Here is a 23602-nt window from a genome sequence, read left to right as displayed (position 1 = left end):
CAGGAGTCAAATGCAACAGGCTTTTCTTAGCCTAAGGGGCAGATTGCCTTCAGTGTTTTGAACACTGAATTCTTGCAATCCGTCTCATTAGGTCACTTGAAGAAAACATTTGGGATTAATTCTGTGTTCCTGTTGCTCTTTGGTATGATTACAGGGTGGATTTTGTAGTGGATCCTGGATTCTTTTCCTTTCCTCAAGCTGGACTTGCAGTTTAAGAAAGCGTCCCAGTAGCTTGGTGAAACCCACCACCACTCACTCTGCCTCAGAGCCCAGCCCCATGTCATGGCTAAGAGGTCCTGTAGCATCATGGGTAAAGTGGGAGGATAGCCGTTCCATCTCTCCCCCGCCCAGTGTTCTTGTAGCAATCACGTGAGGTCATGGGAGTGAAAATACTGGAACATTATCAAGTGCTCTGCACTTGAAAAGTATTTGGTCTTGTTGCTCCAATGATGACGATCTCCTGTTGGAACCATAGGCAGTGGGTGCGCCCGGGGACAATTCTCCTTAGAGATCTTACAGAGAAGACCTCTATATGGCTTTACTCTAGGGTGTCTTAAGCGCACCAAACATTGTACAGAGTGTGTGTGTGGTTGATAAAGCCTCTGGCCTTAGAAGCTCGCCCTCCAAATCAAGTGTCTCTGATACATCAGGTAACAGATCAGACATGAGGGGGAGCAGACATTACTGATAAGGAGATTGGCGTTGGGAGACAGCAAAGAAGAAACGTAGTCTAGGGAGAGATTGGAAGAGGGATGCCCACTTTTCCAGTCGAGAGGCAGCTCTGAGCATGATGGGTGACAGAAAGAAGTCCTCAGCACGGGAAAAGGCAGAGGCTCGTGCCGACGGCTCTGAGCCTATCAGCAGCCCGTTCTGTACTCTCCTGGGGAACTCAGGCTGCCCATGGCTGGGGCTCTCCTGACGGGGAGTTGGGCTCCATCTCCAGGCCAGTCCTATAGACACAATGGCAAGATTCCTGCAGGGGAGCAGCGTCTGGGTTTAAGTCACCCAGTCAGAGTCATCCACTGCTCCCCCTGGGATTGGTGACTGATAGAATTCTTTATGGGAGCGCTTCGACCTTGTTATGGGTTCCTGACATCCGGCCCTCTCTGGGTTCCTTACGAACGTGAGCTGCCAACCGTTCATTCCCTGCTTTGCTGGAGACGGGGTCACGGGAGTCGGAGTTCTGTCCACTTGCTTACCTTCATTCTCTCCCTTGCCCCCATTTTAAAAAGTAGACTTTAAAGGCAAAACGGACAAAAATGCTTGGCTATATACAGTTTTTTTCACCTGTTTGTTGAAACAGTTCTGACCGATAGCAGAAAAGTCACTGTGGCTTTTAATTATTTCCAGAAAAAAAATTGAATACCGGTTTATTCTCCCTAATGCAAATTGTGATGTTCTCAAGACATAAATGGCCCATTAGCCACCATTGACCAGGCTTGCTGGCAACGCGCTGACACTCTCCGTAGCTCCACCTCACTTCATACTGCAGTGAGGCGGGATCCAGATGCCTTGGTTTTTTCCATTCCTTTGAAACTGCATGTTGAAGTTTGCCCCGTAGTATCCTTAAAACTAGTTTTCAACTTGATATTGTTCGGTGCTAAGTCTCGGTATTCTCAGCTGTAGAATGGGAGTAGTAAGAGTGCCTGCCTTACGCGACTCTTGTGAGGATTCAAAGAGAAGATTCAGGGAAGGTGCTGAACCTGGTTCCTGGCGCACCTCACATGCTCCATCTCTAGTTAGCCATTACGAATCACGCTCAGGCTCCCAGCCATGACCATGGGTACAGTCTAATAGCACCCTGACCCTTGGCGGTGATGGTGGCACGCTCCCTCAGACCCTCGTAGTGGTCCATGGGGCACATTTGGAGGAAAGAATTACGCGTTTAGTCAACTCCCAGTGCAGGCAGGTAGCCTCAGGAAACTTGTAAGCTGAAGCTGGTTCTTATCAGAAGGAATCGGATAAAACCTCTTCAGGAATAATTGCCCAAAGAAAGCTTCAACTTGACCAGGTTAGATTCAAAATGACATAAGGCAGTCAACTTTCTTTGTTGCTAAAGGAATACAGAATAATTATGGAAAAGTAAAATCCACAGTTGATCTCAAAACTGTGTTTTAGGCATTAGTTTCCAGTTCACCAACTTATTACTTTTTTCCCAGCAGTCTGTATCTGAATAGCCTCTGTAGCCTTGGTCCTCTCAGTGTGGTTCACTGACCAGGAGCATCTGTAGCGCCTGGGAGTGCAGAACTCAGGACCCATTCCAGGCCTACCTAATTAGAATCTGCATGTTCCAAAGATCTCCAGGTGATTCGTAAGCACATTAAAGTTGAGAAGTACTGGTTAACAGAGTTCTCTCACCTCTATTTCTTGACTCAGTCCTCTTAAAGCCTATGTGATGTATTACCCCATTTTACAGATGAGGAAACTGAAAACCTTCCATTAAGTGCTTAGCCTAAGGTCACACAAAAATAAAGTAGCCAAGCATGCTCCTCTCACTGTACTAAAACGACCTCTTTAAAATCAGTAGGGGAAATGTAGCTGTTTCGGTATGTGAAATAGACTGAAAATGGGAGAATGGGCACAGGCAGGAAAAGGTGACAAGGGCCTGGGTCTGGTCATTCCACCAAAAGGGTAGCCAAGCCATTGCCAAAGTCACTCAACATTATGGCCTCAGAAAAGAAGTAAGATGCCACGTAAGTTAGGATAAATAGAACTAACTGCTGGTGATCTAAAGATGTGAGGAGCCGTTCATTTCGAGTTTTCATGAAAGTTCCAAATGGTCAACTTGCAGCTTCTTGGGAAGATACAACCTCTTCGATTGCCCATTGCTGTGGCAGTAATCTACTAGAGCCTCCCTGACACCAAGCTCTGGCTCCCAGAGAGCCTGGGATGACACTGGGGCCACCTAGATGATCCAGAACCATCTCCCCATCTCAAGATCCTGAATTTATTCATATCTGCCAACCCCGTTTTTCCACATGAGGTACCATGTTCACAGGTTCCAGGGATTACTATTTGGACATCTTTGGGGGAGTCATTATTTCACCAACCACATATCTCTTCAGTCAGTCAGGGCTTTAAACTATGTCATATACGGTAACTTGCCCATTAAACTATGTCATATACGGTAACTTGCCCGTGAAAATGAATGTGAGTGGATAGGTGTGCATCTCCTTCTTATGCTTTGCAAATAAATTGAGCAGACTCCATTTCAAACACCAGAATCAGACAAAAGGACAGAATCCCAGTGTACACACACATTAGACAAAGATTATCTCCTCGGAGCCATGCCAGGGTGTAGCCCGAATTACAAGCGGATGGCTATTCACTATCTGCTTGTCAGTGGCACCAGTGCATTAACACAGAACGTACTTGATTCTGAGTTGCTTGTGATCATATTGGGATATGCGGTCTTTGGTTTTCGAACTGTGCTCAGGGGCCATCCCAGGGCGGAGGAAGAGCTGCTGGGGACTTCCTCCCCTACATTCTGCCCAATCCCTTGTTTCCACCAGAGCAACCGTGTTTTTATCTGTCTTACGTATTATGCTTCTGCCTGCACTTTCTTTTGGCCACTTGGGCTAAATGGATTTTCTGGGGGAGGGTTGGGGTAGATTTCAAAACTACTGACTCAGACCAAAATGGATTCCTCCCATCCCCGGGCTGGAAAGGCTCAGGGTTCAGAGTGTCTGCCTCTACGTGAGGCACATAGATTGTTCCAGTTTTGGAACCCAGAGTTCAGAGAGGAAAAGGAGGAAGAGAGGAAGAATCAGCTATAAATGTTGATTCCTTTGCCCCAGGGCCATCCCTTTACAACTTGATGATGGAATCAAGTATAGAAGCATTTCAAATTATCTGGTAGACAGACATTTGATCTCTATAAAACCGGAAAAGGGTCATGTTGATGAAATTCGTACAAGTCTCAACTGAAGACGAGGGTTTAACAACATCCGTGATAGACTCCCCCATCAAACATCTCATGCTACGTCTCTTTGGCAAGGTCTGGGCCTTGTGAAGTATGCTGCCGAGATGAATACCCTGTGGACTTGCTTGTCGAAGCCTGCCCATATATGTTTCCCACTACAAAGTCATTACCCCTTCTGGAACCTTTCCTTTCTGATGCCCACACAGCTTGATTGAGCAGAATGGCCAATTCATCATCCCTGTTTATCTCCTGAGAGAGGAATTTACAGTTAAATTAGGATTCGAGTCAGATAGCACTGATGCAGATGTTTGGTTTTCCGGAGACCGTTAATCTGAATTAGCGAAAACTCTGATTTATGAAGTAGCCGTACAGAAAGGCAGCTGTAATCCTCTGAGGTTCATACAAGAGCTCTGTGACTGTGCCGCCGAGAGTAGGTCATTTCAGACCTGCCTTAAGGAGCAGATTGGATTGGGCAGAGGTCTCCTCACACATTTTCTCTAAGGTCCAAACCATCTCCCTTAAAATCCCCTGTGCACTTTCATTTCATGAGGATCATAGTCTTTGAGCTGGAAGACACCTTAAAGATCATCCAACTCCTCTGTGGATCGATAATAGGAATCCTTATTGCCGGCTATCTGGTCACCTAAGGGTATCAAGCTCCCTGGCCCACAAAGCAGTGGCTTCTTTGTGCGGCCAGCTGTAGATTTTTAAGTCTTTTCTGATGTTGAAGTGAGATCTTTCCTGGCTAGATCTCTAATTCCTTGGTCCTAGTTTTACCTTGGAAGACTCTCAGAAGTAGCCCACTCCCTTGCCCATAGGACAGAGCTTCCGGTTTTTGAAGCTGTCATCACATGAACCGCCCCCCTCCCTGCCCCAGAGTCTCCTCTAGGCAAAGTAGTCCCAGTTCTTTCATGTGGCTTCCGGACTGTCTATCTAATGGTGTCACATACATATTGAGCCCTTGACTGCACAAGAGGCCTGGTCGGTGTGAGCGTAGAGAGACTGTCATGTCTAGAGATTAAGGTGCCTGAACTACCTCTTAAAACCCATCTTTTACGCGATTACTCCCATTCTTGAAGTAATAGAATCAGAGACAGAAATAGGATTCCGTGGAACTGACCTGTACTTCCAACAAGGATCCAATCTCTGTCCCAGCTAAAAGCACTGGCGTTTATGCAACCTTAACCAAGCAAGAAGACAACTGCAGAATTTATATGCGGAGGGAACTCCACAAACTGTGAGGAATCACATCATTATGTCACAGGTAGAAAACGTCTTTCAAAAATGGGAATATTTGAAATTAAATATAGAAACGTTTGACAGTCAAAACCATCATAATAATACTTTGGTGTATATTATGTAAATATAATTAAGCAATTAATTTTAATTTTGGTTTATGTATATGGCAGTGGAATATTTAAGAACTTAAATTTTACCATAAAAAAAAAACACGCGAAAAAATCCCATCTTTTCCCCCTAGTACTCTCAAGCTTCCACACTAGGGCCAATGCTGTCTGCAGAAGGCATCTTAAAGACCTCCCAAACTTCTCTCCCACTGGCCTGCTCTTTGATCCCCTTCTCTAGTCCTGGATTTCCCCACGAGGGTCATTGACTTGCTAAGGCAGCTTCTTTGCCCTCGGTCTGGCCCGTGACCGTGAAGACCTACCAAATGGGATTAGGATTAAAATGAGGCTTCGCTCCGCTCAGTACAGACTGCTCACCCGATGAGCACAGTGGCAAAATCTGATCTTTGAAAAGGTTGAGCAGTTCACTTTGAAGTTGTTCACAAACGTAGGTCCTTTGAGAAGTTTTATGACATTCGGGGTGAAATCACAGAGTACACTTTTCATATTTACAGACTATGGAGTAGGTGGTTTCATATATTAAATGTTAATGGTTTTTAGCATCACCTATTATCTCTGTTGTAACCACTAGCATTCTTTTTAGAAGCAATTTATTAAAATATGAAAGCAAACGGTGCATGGGAAATAAGTCTAATGCAGTTGGGGAATCGAGCATTACGTGGGCTAGCGTCCCTCATAGCCACTTTAATATACATTTGAAAAATAAACTAGCGACATATGAAAATAAATGTAGCAGAAGTGGGAATTTAAGTAGCTGAACAGCTAACGGGTTTCCCTCCCACCAATGCTGGCTCTTCCCTGTTTCCAACTGTGCAACTGCTCTGAGAAAGCAATTCTTTCTCATAAAGATGTTGAAGTCCTTCACCCCCCTTCTGAGTTCTCACGGGGCCCTCTTTGAATTCAAGTCCACCGTCCCGCTCATCCCCAAGTATTTCTGTCCATCAGTGTAAGCGTGAAAAGCTGACGTACCTCTCCCTGTTCTTTCTATACTTGTTTCCCCTAAGTGGTCACTGTCAACGTTGACTGGCCGTGAGATCCTTCCCTAGAACACAGCAATAGGTTTAGCTGTAGGAAGACTTAGGGAAAATAATTTCAGTTCTCATTTCACTGGATCTCAGTCAAGGCCACTCTTAGGTTTCAAATCATCTTTATTTCGCATCTGCGTCTATACATATATTTACGGTCAATTTTTCATATGTGGTTTCTGTCCACATCTACAATCTCTTAATCACAATTCTGAAATTCAGAAAGTTTTGAGAACTGTTATTTTCAGACAGACTCATTTGATGACAAAACCTGACCTAAACTGATGTGCACGTAATAATTTCAAGTCTTTATTTTTCTCATTGTGACTGTTAACTGCAGTAGTATGAATGAGTTTTATTAAAGGGTGCTTCCCAGATCCCACTGGGGAGTATTATAGATGTGGTATAGCTACCATATTGCTTGTTTAATTAAAAAAAATGTGAATATCAAAATCCATCTCCCTTCCAAAGGCTTTGGATAAGGGACACCTGTATACAGACACACACACACGCACAAACCATAAATTAATGTATAGATAGGAAAGAGAAGTAGGAAACAGCCTTTTCACGTGAAAGTCATAACCATGGGAGTACAAGCTAGATCTTAAGTCTCTCAATCCACCAGGCACTAGTCTGAGTATTGCTGCTGCTCTGTGCTGTGTCTGAAACTTTACTTGGGGGGAATTGAGGCCAGGCAGGCACAGCCTCTGGAGTAGTTGCACTTAAAGCTTTTCCCTCAGTCTTTATTTAGTAACGAAAGACAAAAACAATTGATTAGATTTAGAGGGTACTTTGCATAAATATGCAAGGGTACTTTATGCATAAATACTAAAAAGGAATGCAGGGAACGAAGCGCACTGAGCGTATGTAGATCCCTGGCTCCACTGTCTCTCTCTCTCTCTCTCTCTCTCTCTCTCTCTCTCTCTCTCTCACTCTCTCACTCTCACTCTCTCTCTCTCACACACACACACACACACACACACACACACACACACACACACACTTTCCCAGGGGATAGAGTCCCCTATTTCTTCTGCTTCCCCTAATCTCTTGGTGTATTTGGCAGACGAATGAACTTGCAGATAGCATTTACTTAGCAGATAGCATTTTTAAATGAGCTTCGGCTATATGAAAGAAAAGAGCTACCTGGGAGATTAAAGGGGCCGTCTTCAGGGACGCGAGGCACACGTAATGCAAAGGCTGTACGCATCGGATGGTGACGGATGAGACACCCATGCTGGTTGGGGATCCTAGGCCTTCCCAGGCAGCAGCCGAGCATGGCTCCGGCTCAGCGGGCAAGAGCTGTAATGTTGAGAGCTAGGCTCCAGTGAGGGTGCGGGGTTGGGGCAGGCGAGGAATAATGGTCTCTGGCAGAGGGGGGCCTTAGAGTCCCTCTCTATCCAGTTTGAAGGTGGAGCCACAGGACCAGGTGCCCTCCAGGGCCAGGACTGGGTTTTCCAGGGAGAGCTGGGCAAGGAGCTGGGAGTCTGAGAGGCAGTGAGGTTTGGACGGCCAGCCAGGCGGATAGGAGGACCAGCCCAGCCCAGCAGCGAATATGCTCTGGCCCCCAGCCCATCCCTGTCCGTGATTAAACTTCTCTCCAAAGAGGGGCCTGGGCTGATGAGACAGAGACGGACAAGACCCCTCCCCGCCCCCCTCGAATTTAGAGCCCCATTTTGGAGTGAAAGCGGAACAAAACTAGTCCAAAGAGATGATGAGCAAAAGGACAGAAAGGCTATGACATACCCCAGAGTGCCAAGAGGCAGCTGAGGTTGATTCGTCACGGGGCACAGAGGGCAAACGATTAGTAAGGAAGAGTATGGACTGTCAATAAAGACAGCGGCAAGTGGTGTCCGTTTCCCGGTGCCTTGCTTTACAGATTTAAAATCAGTCATTAGAGACGGTTGGTCCTTTATGATCATACCTCCTGGTAAGGGTTCTAAGAAGCGTTTACAGAAATTCTGCTGGAGGAGGCCGAGAAGTGCGTCCTATCATCCCCTAATTCACGTGGTCAGCTCTGCTCACCTTGGGGCCGGGCGCTGGACACCTGGCCGCGAATATCTTTACACAGCCCTGCCCCCTGAGGGACCTGAGAGGCCACGGTCCCAGTCCCGCTTCTGTATCTACTGATAGCTACGTGGCTGAGGCAAGCCCTCCCACTTCTCTGAACCTCAGTCTCCCATGATGAAAGCAAGGATTCAACTCGCCCCTTCTTGCCGAGAGGACAGTACTGTGCATATAGCTAAGATCAGAGCCCCTTGACAGACCTGCGGGTCACTCCCGGGGCCTCCCGTGAAATGGGATGGCAAGCTCCACTCAGCTGCCCCTCACAAATCATCAGCCTTTATGCTGACCTGGGCTCTTTTCCAGCTGGTCTGAGACCAAGTGGTGTCGTTTTCCTTTCAGCCCGCTCTTGGCCACGCCTCAGCCCACACCTGCAGCGCCAGCCAGTGGGGGATCCGGCAGCTCCAGTGACTCTGAGAGCAGCTCAGAGTCAGACTCAGACACTGAAAGCAGCACCACTGACAGCGAAGCCAATGAGGCGCCGCGCGTGGCCACGCCAGAGGTGGGTGACGGGCCGGGGCCCCAGCCACAGCTTACCTGCCCCGAGGCAGCACCTCCGACCCGCACACACACAACAATACAACAATCACAGTATTCCAGCGCGATGAGGGCTTCAGCACAGTATACACGTCAGAAAAGTACTCAGGTGTTCGATAGCATTTTGTTCTTCTAACACGTGTACTCGCGTGGTCCCTAACAGACATTTCTTTGCCGTGTGACTGATTCGCTGTGTGACTCACTCAGCCACTCTGAGCCCTGAGCCTCCCCGTTACTATTACACTGGCCTAGTGATCACTGGGCTCGCAACTTCACCTTCCAGAGAATCAGCAAAGCCAGTCCAGACCCACTTCTAGCTCTGGGGACGCCACCCCTTCCTCTAGGTTGAAGTGATGAAAGTCCCTCGGCAAGTAAGACCCAAGAAGCGTGATGGTTGAAAGGTCACAGGTATTTCTTTTTTAATTTCAATTAATATTCTTCAAGTGTACTCGATGGTAATTCATGAAAACATTTCACACAGCCCCACAAAATACCAGAATTACAATCTGGAGTTAAAAACCCTGTCCTTCCCCTCTCATCCTCTCTGAGTACCAGCCTCTCAGTTCCCCTGAGCCTGCACCTCGTACAGCAAACAGATCCCTCCACGGCTCTGGAGGGATCTGTTTGTCAATAATCAGAAAAGAATAACAGAAGAAGATGTCATAGTAACATTACCGCTAATCATAATAGCTCACACTTCTTGAATGTAGATCACACGCCGGGCACCGTGAGAAGCTCGTGACTCGGATTCTCTCCTTTCATCCTCATAACAGCTCTATGGGGTCCTTGCTATTATTATCCCATTTTACAGATGAGAGAATAAGGTTCTGAGAGGGTAAGAAAGAACTTTCCCAAGATCTCACGGGCAGGACTGAAACCAGGGTCTGTGTGCTACCAGAGCTGGGGCCCTTAACCTCGCGCTCTGCTGCCGACAGTAGCAGCCGCTCCGATTGCCTTGACACTTACCTGCCGTTGCTCTGTGCGGGTTGGAATCACGGCTACTCAGAGTCTTTTGAATTCTGTCACCCTCTATTGGCTGGCGCCATAAGCCTCAGCTGATGCCTTTCAAAAAAGAGGAGTTCTAATAAAAATGATGGCTCTTTTAGTTCAACAGGCAGAATTCAGACTTGGGAATCAAGCACCCGAACTGACGCCTCATTTCCATGGCTTAACGGCGGACGCTAATGTCTGCATGCGTGTCCCCGTAAATTGGTTATTGCCTATACACCGAGGAAAGTGCAGTGTTTTTTTGGAAGTCAAATCTTTTCATCCTTCAGTGAAAATACAGAAGGCCTCTTCTTTTTGCAGTGAATTACTGCATCGTATAGGAGGCCCTGGCAGTCTGGCAGAGAGAAAGCCTTTCCTTTAGAATTACACTTGAGGCACGCTTACATTTCTTTTCAGGACCAGAGATCACTACCTCGGCCTCCTGGTAAGAGGTTGAGTAATGAGTCCCGCCAAAGGACTTTGGGAACCAGATTCCCTCCCAGGCCTCCCTGCCCACTCTCTGGAAAAACTCTCTGTGAATAATTCCTTCCTTGCTGGCCAAAGTAGGGGATAGTTTCAGAAGAGCAGTGGAACTTAGTTTAAATAAGTAGATTGGAGCCATCTAGGGAACGTGATGAATGTGAAGTCCGTGTATGTTTCTAAATGTGTGAATGGTCACTTAACAGCCCAAGCTTTTATCACGCAACAGTCAGTGCACTGAGGGTCCTCCTGACTTCCTTCCAAAGGTGAAATTCATTCTTGCCACTGTTTCTCAATCTGCAGCCTGAGCCGCCCTCCACCAACAAGTGGCAGCTGGACAAATGGCTTAACAAAGTGACATCTCAGAACAAGTCGTTTATTTGCGGCCAAAATGAAACACCCATGGAGACGATCTCTGTACCTCCTCCAATCATACAGCCAATGGAAGTCCAGGTCAAGGTGAAGCCAAACCCCAGCCAGGTCCTGGCTGAACCCAAAGAGAGGCCTCTCCTCAGTCTTATCAGGGAGAAAGCCCGTCCACGGCCCACCCCCAAAATCCCAGAAACAAAGGCTCTGAAGCATAAATTGTCGACAACTCTCGAGACAGCATCTCAAAGGACAATTGGCAAAAAACAGCCCAAGAGGGTGGAGAAGAACCCCAGCATTGAGGAATTTACCTGGCCCAAACCAAATATCTCCAGCAGCACTCCCAAAGAAAAGGAAAGCATGGAGCTTCCTGAGCCCCCGAGAGGCCGCAACAAAGCCGCCGCCCACAAGCCGGTCCCTAGGAAGGAACCGAGGCCCAGCATCCCCTTGGCCGCCGAGAAGAAGAAGTACCGAGGGCCCGGCAAGATCGTGCCGAAGTCCCGGGAATTCATTGAAACCGACTCGTCTACGTCTGATTCCAACACAGATCAGGAAGAGACCCTGCAGATCAAAGTCCTGCCTCCTTGCATGGCTCCTGGGGGCAACACTGCCAAGTCCAAGGACACCTGCGGGCCCAGCCTGACCCTCAGCACCTTCAGCAGCAGCAACCCGCCCGTCCCCAGTGACGAGCCTACTTTTTCACCCATCCCTGTCATGCAGACCGAGCCTCTGTCTCCTCTCCGAGATCACGAGAATCTGAAAAATCTCTGGGTGAAGATTGACCTCGACCTACTGTCTCGAGTGCCTGGCCACAACTCACTGCAGGCGGCGCCGGCCAAGCCGGACCACAAGGAGACAGCCTCAAAGCCCAGGCGGCAGGCAGCTGCCGCCACTGCTGCGGATAAAGCGGCCCCCAAGGGCAAGCGTAAGCACAAGGTAAGCCGTCGGGTGTGGCCTGCCACGCGATCGGGAGCCGCGGCTGTCTGGGAGCTACTTTGGTCTTGAGTCTCCTTTTCCAGCAGGCTGGTGACAGTGGATTGCAGTCTTTGGGGAAGGCAAAGATGCTTTCCGTGGGGAATGCAGTATTTGACATGACCAGGGAGGAAGTGTTAGGGCTAATCGAGGTTTGCCAACCAACGTCAAGAGCGTCCAATATGGCACGTGATGTGTAGTGATGGAGAATATGAAGAGGCTCCTTCCCCAGGCAGCCAGATTCCTGGGTCATTATTCCGTAGTCCCCCACCGCACCAGCAGCAGCAGGGCACCAGGGATTCCTAAGGTCAACATGCATCCTCTAGGCCTTGTTCATTTCTCCATCCAAACATCAGCATCCCTGCAACCCAGTTATATGTTGATTATCCTGGCTCCTACTAGACACACGTTCTGGCCAGCCTGCTTGGCCCCCTGACCTGTGTGGTCGGCTTGACTCGTAAAAACCTCACCTGCAAGACATTAGGGTTGGATTCCAGGGCTACAGATATAATCATAAGGTGAAACCCAGCATGGCCTCTTCCATTTCACGTCCATCTGGGGAAGTGAGTTTGTGTCCAGGAAGTTCGTTGTGTTGCATCTCTGGATCTCACAGTAGTCGTTTAGTGTAACATCATCTCATGGTGATATTTGAGTAATATTATTTTGAATGACTGCCATGGGGAATCCTGCAAGGGTGGTTTAAGTCATCATCCAGCTTTAGAGATTCACAGACGGTGTTATCTCTGAGCTGTGCACCGACTTATTCAATGAGAGTATTCCAAACTAGGGACCAAAGTCTGGTCCAAAGGAGGACCAAAGAGTCTGATAGGACAAGGGACTGTTTCCCTGCTCTTAGTGATGACAGCAGCACAACCAGCAGTAAAAGTGGACCTTCAGAACCAGTACCTGAAGGTCCAAAGGTGTGCCTTGCATATGGTTAACTTCCTTGCATATTTTTGGTTGTAGAAGTGACCTTTATATGTTACCCTAACCCCCCAGGGTGCTTGGACGGGATTTATGCCGTGTTAGAATTGCAGTGTTAGTTTCTAAACTACTCATTTGTGGAGGCGTTGTTGCTGGAAGAAGTGTCTGAAAACTATAGATTCTCTTCACTTTCGGTATGATATCCCTGTGCCACCCGATCAGAGGCTCACATCACAGCTTCACCCTCTCAGATGCCAGCTTCTTGGTTGGAGTAGGCGAGGCAAGACTGATCGCTTTTCTGTCTGATCAAAGGTGCACTTTTAACTCCCCTACCTAGTCTAGGACTTAAAGTAGAAGCCAGCTGTCTCCCTTGCTCGTTGTTTTTAAATGTCTGCGTGTGCCATGGATTTCAAACTGTGTGTATTTTTTCTTCCTGTTAAAGCCAACAGAAGTTGCGGAGAAAATCCCTGAGAAGAAGCAACGCCAGGAGGAGGCGGCCACCATCTGCCTGCTACCACCTTGCATCTCACCAGCTCCCCCCCAGAAACCTCCCAGCACTAAGGAGTGAGTTTGCCCTGGGCTGTATGATACTTTGCTTGTTCAGACTCTTAAGAAATCCCAAATGAACCCTTGGCCCGGGGGCAGGGGGTCCTGTCCCAGAGGAATGTTAGGTAAGAAACAGGAGTCTCTGAGTCCTGTCCTGACAGCAGTCTCTGACCACCAGTCTAACAAGGGTGGGATAAAGGGTGGCGCTCAGGCCGCCAGATTTGGGGTGTCTCCTTGAGCTTTTTAGCAACATTTCTTTGTTCCAACTCAGACTGATGACCAAAAATCGGCGAAAGTGAACTTTTAGCGCTGAGTGAAGGGTAAGAGGAAGTAAATGAGTTTAAAAGGGGCATCAAGAGACGCCTATCCCTTGAGCCAAATCACCTCCTTCTGGGCAACTTCCAGCTCTGATGGTGATAAATAAAAAGATTTCCCTGGAAAGCAACCCCTTGGCCTCAACAGGATGACTCAGCAGCCGCTTCCTCTTTGGTGTCATTTCTCAACGCTAATATGAAGCTTGAGGGCTAGCAGCTCCATGCTGAACTCCTCAGAGGCCCAGGGGAGGCCAGAGAGATGAGCTGGCTGGGAGTGCCCCCCAGCCCCAGGCAGCTCTGTGCTGGGAAAAGCCGGCTAGGGATGGACGCGTTAATGCCGATCGGCTGGTACCTCTTCTCCCATCTCCCTCTTTGCAGAAGGTACCAGAGTCAGGCAGGAGCCCTCCTTGTACCGTCCTCACTCACACGACCCCAGCCTTCCCTACCAAACACTGTGATGGAGTCCTTCTGTCTTACACCTATCATTTCCCCAACAATCGTGTCAGCTACTGGAACCATTCCGTCTGGATAATTATTGCCATAAATTCATTCAAAATTAGAGATTACTTCCATCAAAGACCAGTTTGGGAGCCTGTTAGCAGCCCAGAGCAGAGAGGCAATATGGCCGTAACTGCTGCTCACAATTGATTTCACAGATAAGATGTCGGAGATAAGTTATCAGCTGACACTTGTTTGGATCCTTGTTGTTTAGAGACGAAAGGTGGGAAAAGACCAATGACCGCTAGATCCGCTCAGTATAATAAGGAGATTTGGCCCTAGGCTGCCCGTCTCCCTGTGGACCCGAAGCTCTTTGTGACAGGCATCTGTGTTCCCCGGCATAATTTGATCGGAAATATCCCTTCACATACTTGGAGTTCTCAGAATTAGTAACTCTTCCGGTGGAGCAAACCAGCCCTTTTTCCCCCAGGGTGGGCCAGGAATGTGGGGAAACAGACTTCTTTCCCAGTGGTCAAACACTGTCATTCCAGGGCCCTCCTCCTTTCCAAGGAGGAAGGGCCAAAGTGGTGTCCCTGTAGTGGCGGTACTGCCCCAGTTTCCAGATTCAATCTATTCGGGCCGGGCCACCTGAGGGCACAAGGAAGAGCCAGGGAACTGTGGGGCATTGCCACACCATCAGTCCCCATTGCGAGCCTCCTTCAGCGACCCAGTGATCTGTCACTGGTCCCCATTTCATGGAAGAGAGATGATCAAATATTAAATCGATGTCTAATAATTCGAATTCGTTCTCATAAAATGGTGTTTTACCTCACGGTCCTTACCATCTTTCTGCTTTTGTAGTAGTTCGGAGAGCAGTGTTTACCTAGTAGCATTTATCATTCAGGAAGGGCCTGGATCGGGTTCTTAACACTTGTCCGGCAAATCCGTGTCTCCGGGAAAATCTCGGGAGTTGAGGGAGAAGGAGCAGGACAGACCTCTCGGAGGGCTTCTCCTGGAAGCCCTCTCCTCAAGCTTTGTCTGCTCCTTTGTGCTTTGTTGACCCTTCAGACTAAATCCTTGGAAATTTCTATAAGATAACATTCACTTTTCTCAATGAATATTCTAAACCTAGCAAAGGATGCCACACCAGCCTATGACAGCTGGAGTTTCCCATCGTCCACCAGAAGGGCCCTGATGAGTTCCCTGCCCCTTCTTTGGGGCTTGAACCATCAGAAGGGCCTCTGAGGCATTAAATGGGGGACCCTTGCTTGCTGTCCTCCTATACAAGAGCCAGAGCCTATACAAGCGGTGCCCTTATAGTAAGAAGCCAAAATGGTGACAGAGTGGTCTCTAGAAAATGCTCCCTGGGTGTCTTCACCCAGGAAGTCGTTAAAGGCCACATGGTTCCAGGTCGCTATCATACAGACGGAAAGGGGGCCAGATGACTGTGCCCATTGCACTGAATGTACTGTACTGGGAACGATGTACCGTGTACAATGGCAGATGCGGAGGCCTAGCACAACGATAGTTGCCAATGGCAAATGGACTGCCTCTAGGGAACAGCTCTTCCCCTTGCAGCCCACCCTCTTCTCCGGCAGCTCAGGTAGTGCAGGAGTGGTCATAGGTAAGGAACCCAGTCACTCCCGTAGATGCCACAGCAATGCTTGACTCCTTTCTATGTAAATTCCCCAAAGTCCGATTCCTCCGTAATGATTACACTCAGCGTGGGCTGATGCTGGTGGAGCCTCCTCGTGGGCGTGCATCCTAATCCTTGTTTTCACCATTATTTTCATCAGGCATCACCACTATCTTAAAACGACTCTTCATGCCCAAGCAATTTTAAAAATCCATGGGCAAATATTTTGTAATTAATTTTTTTTCTTTTGTCTTTTTTAAAATTAATTAATTAATTTTATTTTGGCTGTGTTGGGTCTTCGTTTCTGTGCGAGGGCTTTCTCTAGTTGTGGCGAGCGGGGGCCACTCTTCATCGCGGTGCGCGCACCTCTCACTATCGCGGCCTCTCTTGTTGCGGAGCACAGGCTCCAGACGCGCAGGCTCAGTAGTTGTGGCTCACGGGCCCAGTTGCTCCGCGGCATGCGGGTTCCTCCCAGATCAGGGCTCGAACCCGTGTCCCCTGCATTAGCAGCCAGATTCTCAACCACTGCACCACCAGGGAAGCCCCTGTAATTAATTTAAATCCATTAAGGTAATGGCAGAAACAGTGAATTTTCTGAAAATCCGGCTGCCTGACAAAAATTGACATAGGGCCGCATTTATGAAACAGAAGATGACAAATATTGTTACAAATGGCAAATATGGGCGGCAGAAGTGGAACGACGGGACTGCGTTGACTGCTACCATCTCAGGAAATCAAACCACTTGAGTGCTTGTTCATCTTTGATTTGTTGCTTTGAGATATTGTAAATCTATATTTCTAGACACTGACTGAAATTGACCAAGAGGAAAACATAAATTCTTGTTGACTTAATTTGCTGTTGAAAATTGTAGTCAATAATCATGAAAAGTAAATGGCTGCACAGTACAATATTAGTTGTCTAAGAAAAGATGAAAATTCAAGTAATCTTCATTGATTAGTCTAAGACAGTAACTAAAATAAAAATCCATGGCCCAATTACCATGTTAAGCAGCTAGCATAAGGTTTTAGTTCTGTTTTATTTGAAGTCTCAGTCTATTTGATGATGCCCACTTAACGGGCAGATAAATCAGTTTGAAAGCACAGGAGCGCTTCTAGGACTGCAGATGTCTTATGGAAAGATGACAAAATATTTTTCAAATGGACTTTTGTAAACCGGAGTACATCAGTACTTCAGTATAACAACTTAAGGTCAGGGGCTCATTATGCCTTGGGTAGAACAGTTGGAACATACAATTTGCAATGTAACCCAAAAGTATTTAGTGCGTTATTTATTTCTGTGTAATGTATAAGCATAGTATTTCTTAGGAAAGTATCCTTCCACTAATTGTTTATTGTACTGTTTGTTGTGTGACCATGCAGTTAAGTCGTAGGGCAGAATAAGTAGGAACCAGCCTAAAAAATGATGGGATTCAAGTCTGCATTGGATTTTCCATAAAAATCTACTTAACGGTAATCTTAAAAGGTTACAAATATCACACTGGGGCAACATTCCATTAGACATTTCCATTTATCATGGAGTTCTGTTTCAAAGACCCGTGTTTATTCTTAGATACATATGGTTGCATTTATCTATAACTCAGTCTATAGGGAGGGCTCCCTCTCTGTAGATGTCTATGTCTCTATGTTTTTATGTATACTCTTCACCACAAGTGAAGGTCCATCAGCCAACATATTACTTTAGCTGGAAGTATCAGCATCATGGGACAGCTCAGAATAAAGAGAGACAAAATTTTCTGACACCCCATACTTTTTGTTTACACAGAAATAATTCATCCAGGAGAGCAAACAGAAGAAAAGAAGAAAAGCTGTTTCCCCCTCCACTTTCCCCACTGCCAGAGGATCCTCCGCGCCGCAGGAATATCAGCGGCAATAGCGGTCCCTTCAGTCAAGACAAGACCATCCCTATGATTGGACAGATCACCTCGACCAAACCTAAGAGGAGTGAAGGCAAATTCTGTGCTACTTTCAAAGGGATACCTGTAAATGTAAGTATCTTAGAAGAAATCTTATCAGTGTCAGGTGGAAACAAGTTGACCCAGCTTATCTAACTGAACTCAAGATGAATTTTTCATTCCAGTCTTACTTCTCCAAACAGATTATTATGCAGGCATTCAGGGCCTTGGACGTCCTTTGGTCCAATCCCTTCAGATCTTGGGGGCGGGGGACACTTCCACAATACTGTCCACAGCATCTGGCACATGGGAGGCACTGATCATTTACCGAAAGGGACAGAACAAATGGACGGAATTGCCCAAGGTCATGGAACTGGGGCCGGGACTCCAAGTTACATCTTTCCACCACCCAGCTTAGCAGGTGTGAATTGTGTTTTAAAATAGTGACTCAAAAGGATGGAGTTTCAAAGGTGAATCTGTTGCTAAGATCACACAATTGTGGTTCTCTAAGCCAAACTCAAGGATTATCCCGTCCTTTCGATTTTCTGCACTGCTGCTCGATTAGCATAAATAACTGTGAAGTTATTATTATTGTCTTTTTATCTGCCCCAGGTATAGGTACCTGAACCGTGAAAACCAAGAGCGATAGTGTCGCTAGTGAATGTTAATGGCAAATGTACCTGCCTTTTTGGGTAAATGCACGTATGTGGAGATAAGGCACCCATGTGCATCTGATCTCCTTTAAGTGTAGTATAAAAAGCAAATGCATGAAAATCAATGAGTCTTCAAATGTCTAGCGCCAACCTGGTGGCCCCTGAACCCAAAGCGCCCATTTAACACTTCGTGAAAAGCCACGAGGCCTCTGAGCTTTAAGGACCACAATTTAAAGCCCTCCGTCATCTGAGATGACTAGATGACATACATATCTAGGTAAATTTTATTGGTGACATAAAGAAATTGCTCTATTACAAAGTTGTCATTTTCCAAATGAAATTTGTATGTGTGTGTGCCCACATTACATTTGCATTCACGTTTAAAGATGCTGACTTATAATGTTAGGAATGAAACTGTCTATTCTAAACAGTAATTACACTATCAATCCTATTTTTCATACTGAATGTAATTAATGTTATAAACTCCAACGGAGGCTTTCTCCTACCGCAAGCTTTTGGAGGGCATGCGCCATATCTAGGCAGCTCTCTTCATATAGCGCCTAGTACATGGTCACAAATAATTAGATGCTTAATAGAGATGTTATTATGACAGTGATAATAAGAGGATCCTGCAAGGGCATTTTTTTCTTAAGGAAATCACCAGGGTCCCCATGATGGATTGAGTACCTGTTGCGTCTTCTTTGGCCATTAGTTTTTTCTATTAATGGCTTGAAATCTGAGAGACTTTGTGGAAGTTAAGAGACTTGCTTGACACATAGTGCTAACACGGCAACAAATCTGTTCTGTGACCTTGGGCAAATTATGAAACCTCTTTGGGTCCATGAAATGAGTAAATTTGACTAGATGATCTATACAGGTTCTTCCAGCTCCAAAAACGTTTTCCATTTTCTGCTCTCAGAGTCTTCTCTGTCCCATATATGCACGAAGTCCTGTTTATTGACTCAATGGATGAGTGAGGGTCAACAGAGGACGTGTTTATATGACACATGATCATGGCTGAACGCAGCTGTTTCCAGTCAGATGTGCCAGGACCGACATCACCTCCGTGTGCGTGGTGGACGTGGTGTTTCAGGGTTCTCGTCACCTATCTTGGCCGTAGAGACACATGGCTCTCTCTGGGGCCGACTCAGCTGTTTGGTCTGGGTCATCTGGCTTTGGCGGTAGAAGCGTGGAGCTGGCTTAGGAGTTCGAGTTCAGAAGCCTCTGAGTTTTTTATGTGTTTGGGTTGAATAGAATCCGTGATGAACTTTAAATGCTTTCCTACGTATCCACCGTAACCATTTTTAGATGTGCAGTCTCTCAGCACAGTTATGGCAATGAGCTCTTGATGGTAAGAAGTTTTGATAATCGGAAGGTCCAGGATGAAGTGGAAAAGATAAGACTTTCATGGATATAAGAAATGTTCACATTTGACTTTTCGCTCTAAAGTGACCCTTTTGATTAAGGCAGGCAGGCCTGTGTTCAGCAAATCACTGAGTGCACTGGGCGGTGGGGTAGCGGGACGGGGCTGGGGTGGGAATGTAATAAATCAGAGACGGCCCCAGCGCCTAAAGGGCTCCCAGTCTAAGGTGAGCAATGAGACATGTGCTCGATAAACTGGGATACGAAATAGCTGCTGATTGGTGTCTTAGGGGAGGGCTTGAGACACACCCTTCCCATCTCTAAAGGGACCAAAAAGGTTTAAAGCACTTCTGGCCATATACATGAGGCAGTTTTCCTGGGAAGGCATTTGTTGAGCTGGGTTGAGCTGAGAGTGTTAAGTAGGGTTTAGTAATGAGGGGAAATGATTAAACAGGAGTGTGGTCTCTACACACAGTGGAATATTATCCAGTCTTCAAAAGGAAGGAAATTCTGCCACGTGCTACAACTTGGGTGAACCTTGAGGACATTGTGCTAAATGAGATCGGCCAGGCCCAAACAGACAAAGAGTGTATGATTCCACTTACACGTGGTACCTCGAGGAGTCAGATTTGCAAAGACAGAAACTAGAAGGGTGATTGCCAGGGGCTGGGGGTAGTAAGGGGATGGAGAGTTATGGTCTAATGGGCACAGAGTTTCAGCTTTGCAAGTTCGAAGAGCCCTGGAGGTCGGTTGCACGATGATGTAAATGTGCTTAACACGAGCGCACTGGGCGTTTAAAAATGGTTGAGGTGGTAAATGTGGGTGTCTTGTGTATTTTCCCTCAGTTTAAGCGCTGAAAAAAGTACATTATCGCAAGGTGAAAAAAGTAACAAAGAGGAGGCTTTCTCAACCCTAAGACTGCGAAGGACCCAAAGCAGGAAAGTGGAGAAAGCCTGATGAGTTCATTTTGGTGGCAGGTTCATCGGAGGGAGTCGGGAAGGGTGAAGCCAGGTCAGGAAGGGCCTTACACACCAGCAGAGGAGCTCAGCCTGGGCTTTGCACTCAGCCGCAAGGCAGTGAAATGCAGGGAGCTCCGGCTGGCAGGCGGCAGATGGAGGGTGATTGGAAAAGCTAGCTCAGAGGTCGGGCGTTCGGCCAGGAGGCTGTGTGATCGACTCTGGCTGAAGCCACGAGAGCCTGCACTTTGAGGCTTCAGAGGAGGAAGGGACAGGTTGTGAGACACTGGGGGGATGGAGTGAACAGGACTTTGTAGTGGATTGGACGGGGTGATGGAGAAGGAGAAATAAGGGATGGAGTAGAGCAGTGGTTTTCAAAAAGAGTTTCAGGAGCATGATCCCGTTTTGAAATGAAATCATTTCCAGAACTTCAATATCTACAACTGGTTCAAGCAGAGAAGCTCAGATGGAAGGCAAGGCGGGGAGGGCACGGCTTCTGATGCCCCTAGCCCCGGGATGACCACCATGCCCTTACCGGCCTTGGTGACAGGGGGGACCGTCCTGCCATTCACAGAGCAAGGGGACTGGTTTGGATGTCAGTTTGGTTTCAGAGCAAGTTGAGGTGCTGATGGGCCATCTTGGTGGAACTCTCCAGAAGCGATCACTGCAGTAGCATCAGAGAGAGGGTTACAGGTGGAGGTTTCCCTCGGGGAGTTATACCTGCTTATTGTCAGATCTGTGCCAGTGCACACAAGACTGGCAAATCCTGTCGAGGTCAAGAGAGAAGAGCTGAGGAATGAACGTTGGGGGATGCCAGCCTTGGAGGGATCCCAGCTCAGACGAGGAGAAGGAGCAGGTGGCACCACGGCAAGTGCGGTCAGAGGTAGAACAGCCAGGATCGTCCCGCAGTTGCCAGAGGGGGGCACGAGGGCAGAGTCAGCGGTGAGAACACGGCAGGTGGTCTCGTGACACGGAGCGTCACATCGTTACAGATCTTCCCACCTACTTCATTCATCTGGATCCCATTCTTTCTATGGCAATGACAGTTCAGGGTGGAACTCAGAAGTCTCTGACTCCTTTGATTTTTGACCTGGTACAGATGAGTTTTCTCTCCCCCAAGGCCTGGAAATGAAGAGGCGCTCCTGTGGCATCGCTAGCAGGAAAGCACTCGAGGCCTCGCGTGAACGGAAAGGCAGCCCCAGCCGCGGCCGGTTCCCTTATCAAAAGTAGACACGTCAGGGTGACAATCTCTCTCTCTCTCTCCTCTCTCTCCCTCTCTCTATCCTTCCCTCCCTTTCCCATTCGTCCCCTCCCCGCCACATCCCCAACTGGATTTAGACCTTCGCCAGTGACTGTGTCACTGGGATGATGGAGCTATGTAGTCACAGCACGTGACTAGCTTGGTGTCTGGTGTCGTCATAGAACAAAAGCTGGTGATTCCCGGAGTTCAGGACATATAGCGGAGTCACCTGTGTATCTTCCAGCTGTGTGCATTGTTTTCTTCTCTCTCGTCTTGTTTCCTAGTGTGTTTGACATGCAAAGCGTTTATGAAAAGATGCTCTAAAACTCTGGACCTAATGGAAATTCTTTGTCCTCCTTTTTCCCAGGAGGGAGACACTCCAAAAAAGGCAGCCTCTGCCACCGTCACTGTCACCAACACTGCTATTGCCACTGCCACTGTCACTGCTACTGCCACTGTCACCGCCACTGTCACGGCCACTGCCACGGCCACTGCCACTACCACCACCACTACCACTACCATTTCCACCATCACCTCCACCATCACTACTGGCCTCATGGACAGCAATCACCTGGAGATGACATCCTGGGCCGCCCTGCCCGTTCTTTCCAGCAGCACTACCAATGTCCGGAGACCCAAGCTCACTTTTGATGACTCGTATGTTGTCCCCAGATTCTCTGGTGAACGGGGGTGGGGGCCGCATGGCTTTTCGAGCGCCGTGCATGTGTCACCCGAAAATAAGGCCCCAGAGGCAGCAGTGCAGCTCCCATGGCCTTGAAAGTAGATTTCTCCCCTCCTCACACACACCTCTATCCCCATCGAGAAACGTCGCTGGCCCATTTTAGTCGTGGAGCTCTGTTACTGTTTCCAAAGGCAGGTGCCGAACCCCAGCCTGCTTGGTCCTCCTTGCTTACCCGTGTCCTCAGATAGAACTGTGTGCCAGCGGAGAGAATTATAGCCAGGTTCTCTTGGGTCTGTTTGGGCAGCTGGAAGGGTTGGGGTTGGAGGATGCGGGTATTTATCCTAATGGGCCATTATGCACTTCCGATTTCATTCACTGGACTATTTCAAGCTCGGTTATTATATGCACGACAGGCATTCATCGGCCCTGTTCAAGGCATTGTATAGGGATGGATTTATAGCCCCCCCAAATTGTGACTATTCGGTCTTTTAATGAAAAGATGAAACACTGCTTTCTGAACGTGCTCGTTTTGTTTGTTTAGGGTTCACAACGCTGATTATTACATGCAAGAGGCGAAGAAGCTGAAACACAAAGCTGATGCCCTGGTAGGTTTCCTTTCTCCCGTTGCTGTCCTCCCGTGCAGGTATTAGGCTTTGAAGGAAGACAAAGACGGCACTTTACAAACGAGTCAAACCTCTTCATTGCTGCTGTGACACAGAGCGATTGGAGCTGGTTAGTTCCTTAGCACTGGGATTCCCCAAGGCCTTGGCGCCACGTTGCCGTTCTTGGTTTTCCCACTCTTCTTCCCCTTGCTCCAACTTCAGAAGCTTAATGGCTTGTACTGTCTTTTTTTTTTTTTTTTTTTGCGGTACGCGGGCCTCTCACCGCTGTGGCCTCTCCCGCTGCGGAGCACAGGCTCCGGACGCGCAGGCTCAGCGGCCATGGCTCACGGGCCCAGCCGCTCCACGGCATGTGGGATCTTCCCGGACCGGGGCACGAACCCGTGTCCCCTGCATCGGCAGGCGGACTCTCAACCACTGCGCCACCAGGGAAGCCCCACTTGTACTGTCTTTCAAGTGATTTTGAAATGACCTTTGAAACTGCCCTGGGGAAGGTGGGAGCTCCCATGGGTTCCAGTAAACCCGAACTGGGTGTGGGCAGGGAGAGGGCTGCTGAGCGCCAGTTAAGTGGCCTCAGTCATTGGCTCTGGGAAACTCAGGT

General features: G+C 47.8%; 1 protein-coding gene across 1 annotated transcript in view; it reads left to right on the top strand.

Moving 5' to 3' along the window:
* Nucleotides 1-23602, top strand: part of AFF2 (ALF transcription elongation factor 2) — a 489494-nt gene that overhangs the window by 444364 nt on the left and 21528 nt on the right. The window contains exons 10-15 of the mRNA XM_060002892.1: nt 8718-8877; nt 10683-11681; nt 13084-13205; nt 17359-17581; nt 22067-22356; nt 22923-22986. Coding sequence (XP_059858875.1) covers nt 8718-8877; nt 10683-11681; nt 13084-13205; nt 17359-17581; nt 22067-22356; nt 22923-22986 — 1858 coding nt within the window. The remainder of the gene's footprint in view (nt 1-8717; nt 8878-10682; nt 11682-13083; nt 13206-17358; nt 17582-22066; nt 22357-22922; nt 22987-23602) is intronic.

Source organism: Delphinus delphis, chromosome X (genome assembly GCF_949987515.2).
Source record: "Delphinus delphis chromosome X, mDelDel1.2, whole genome shotgun sequence".
NCBI lineage: Eukaryota > Metazoa > Chordata > Mammalia > Artiodactyla > Delphinidae > Delphinus > Delphinus delphis.
This window is presented reverse-complemented; position numbering and strand designations above follow the sequence as displayed.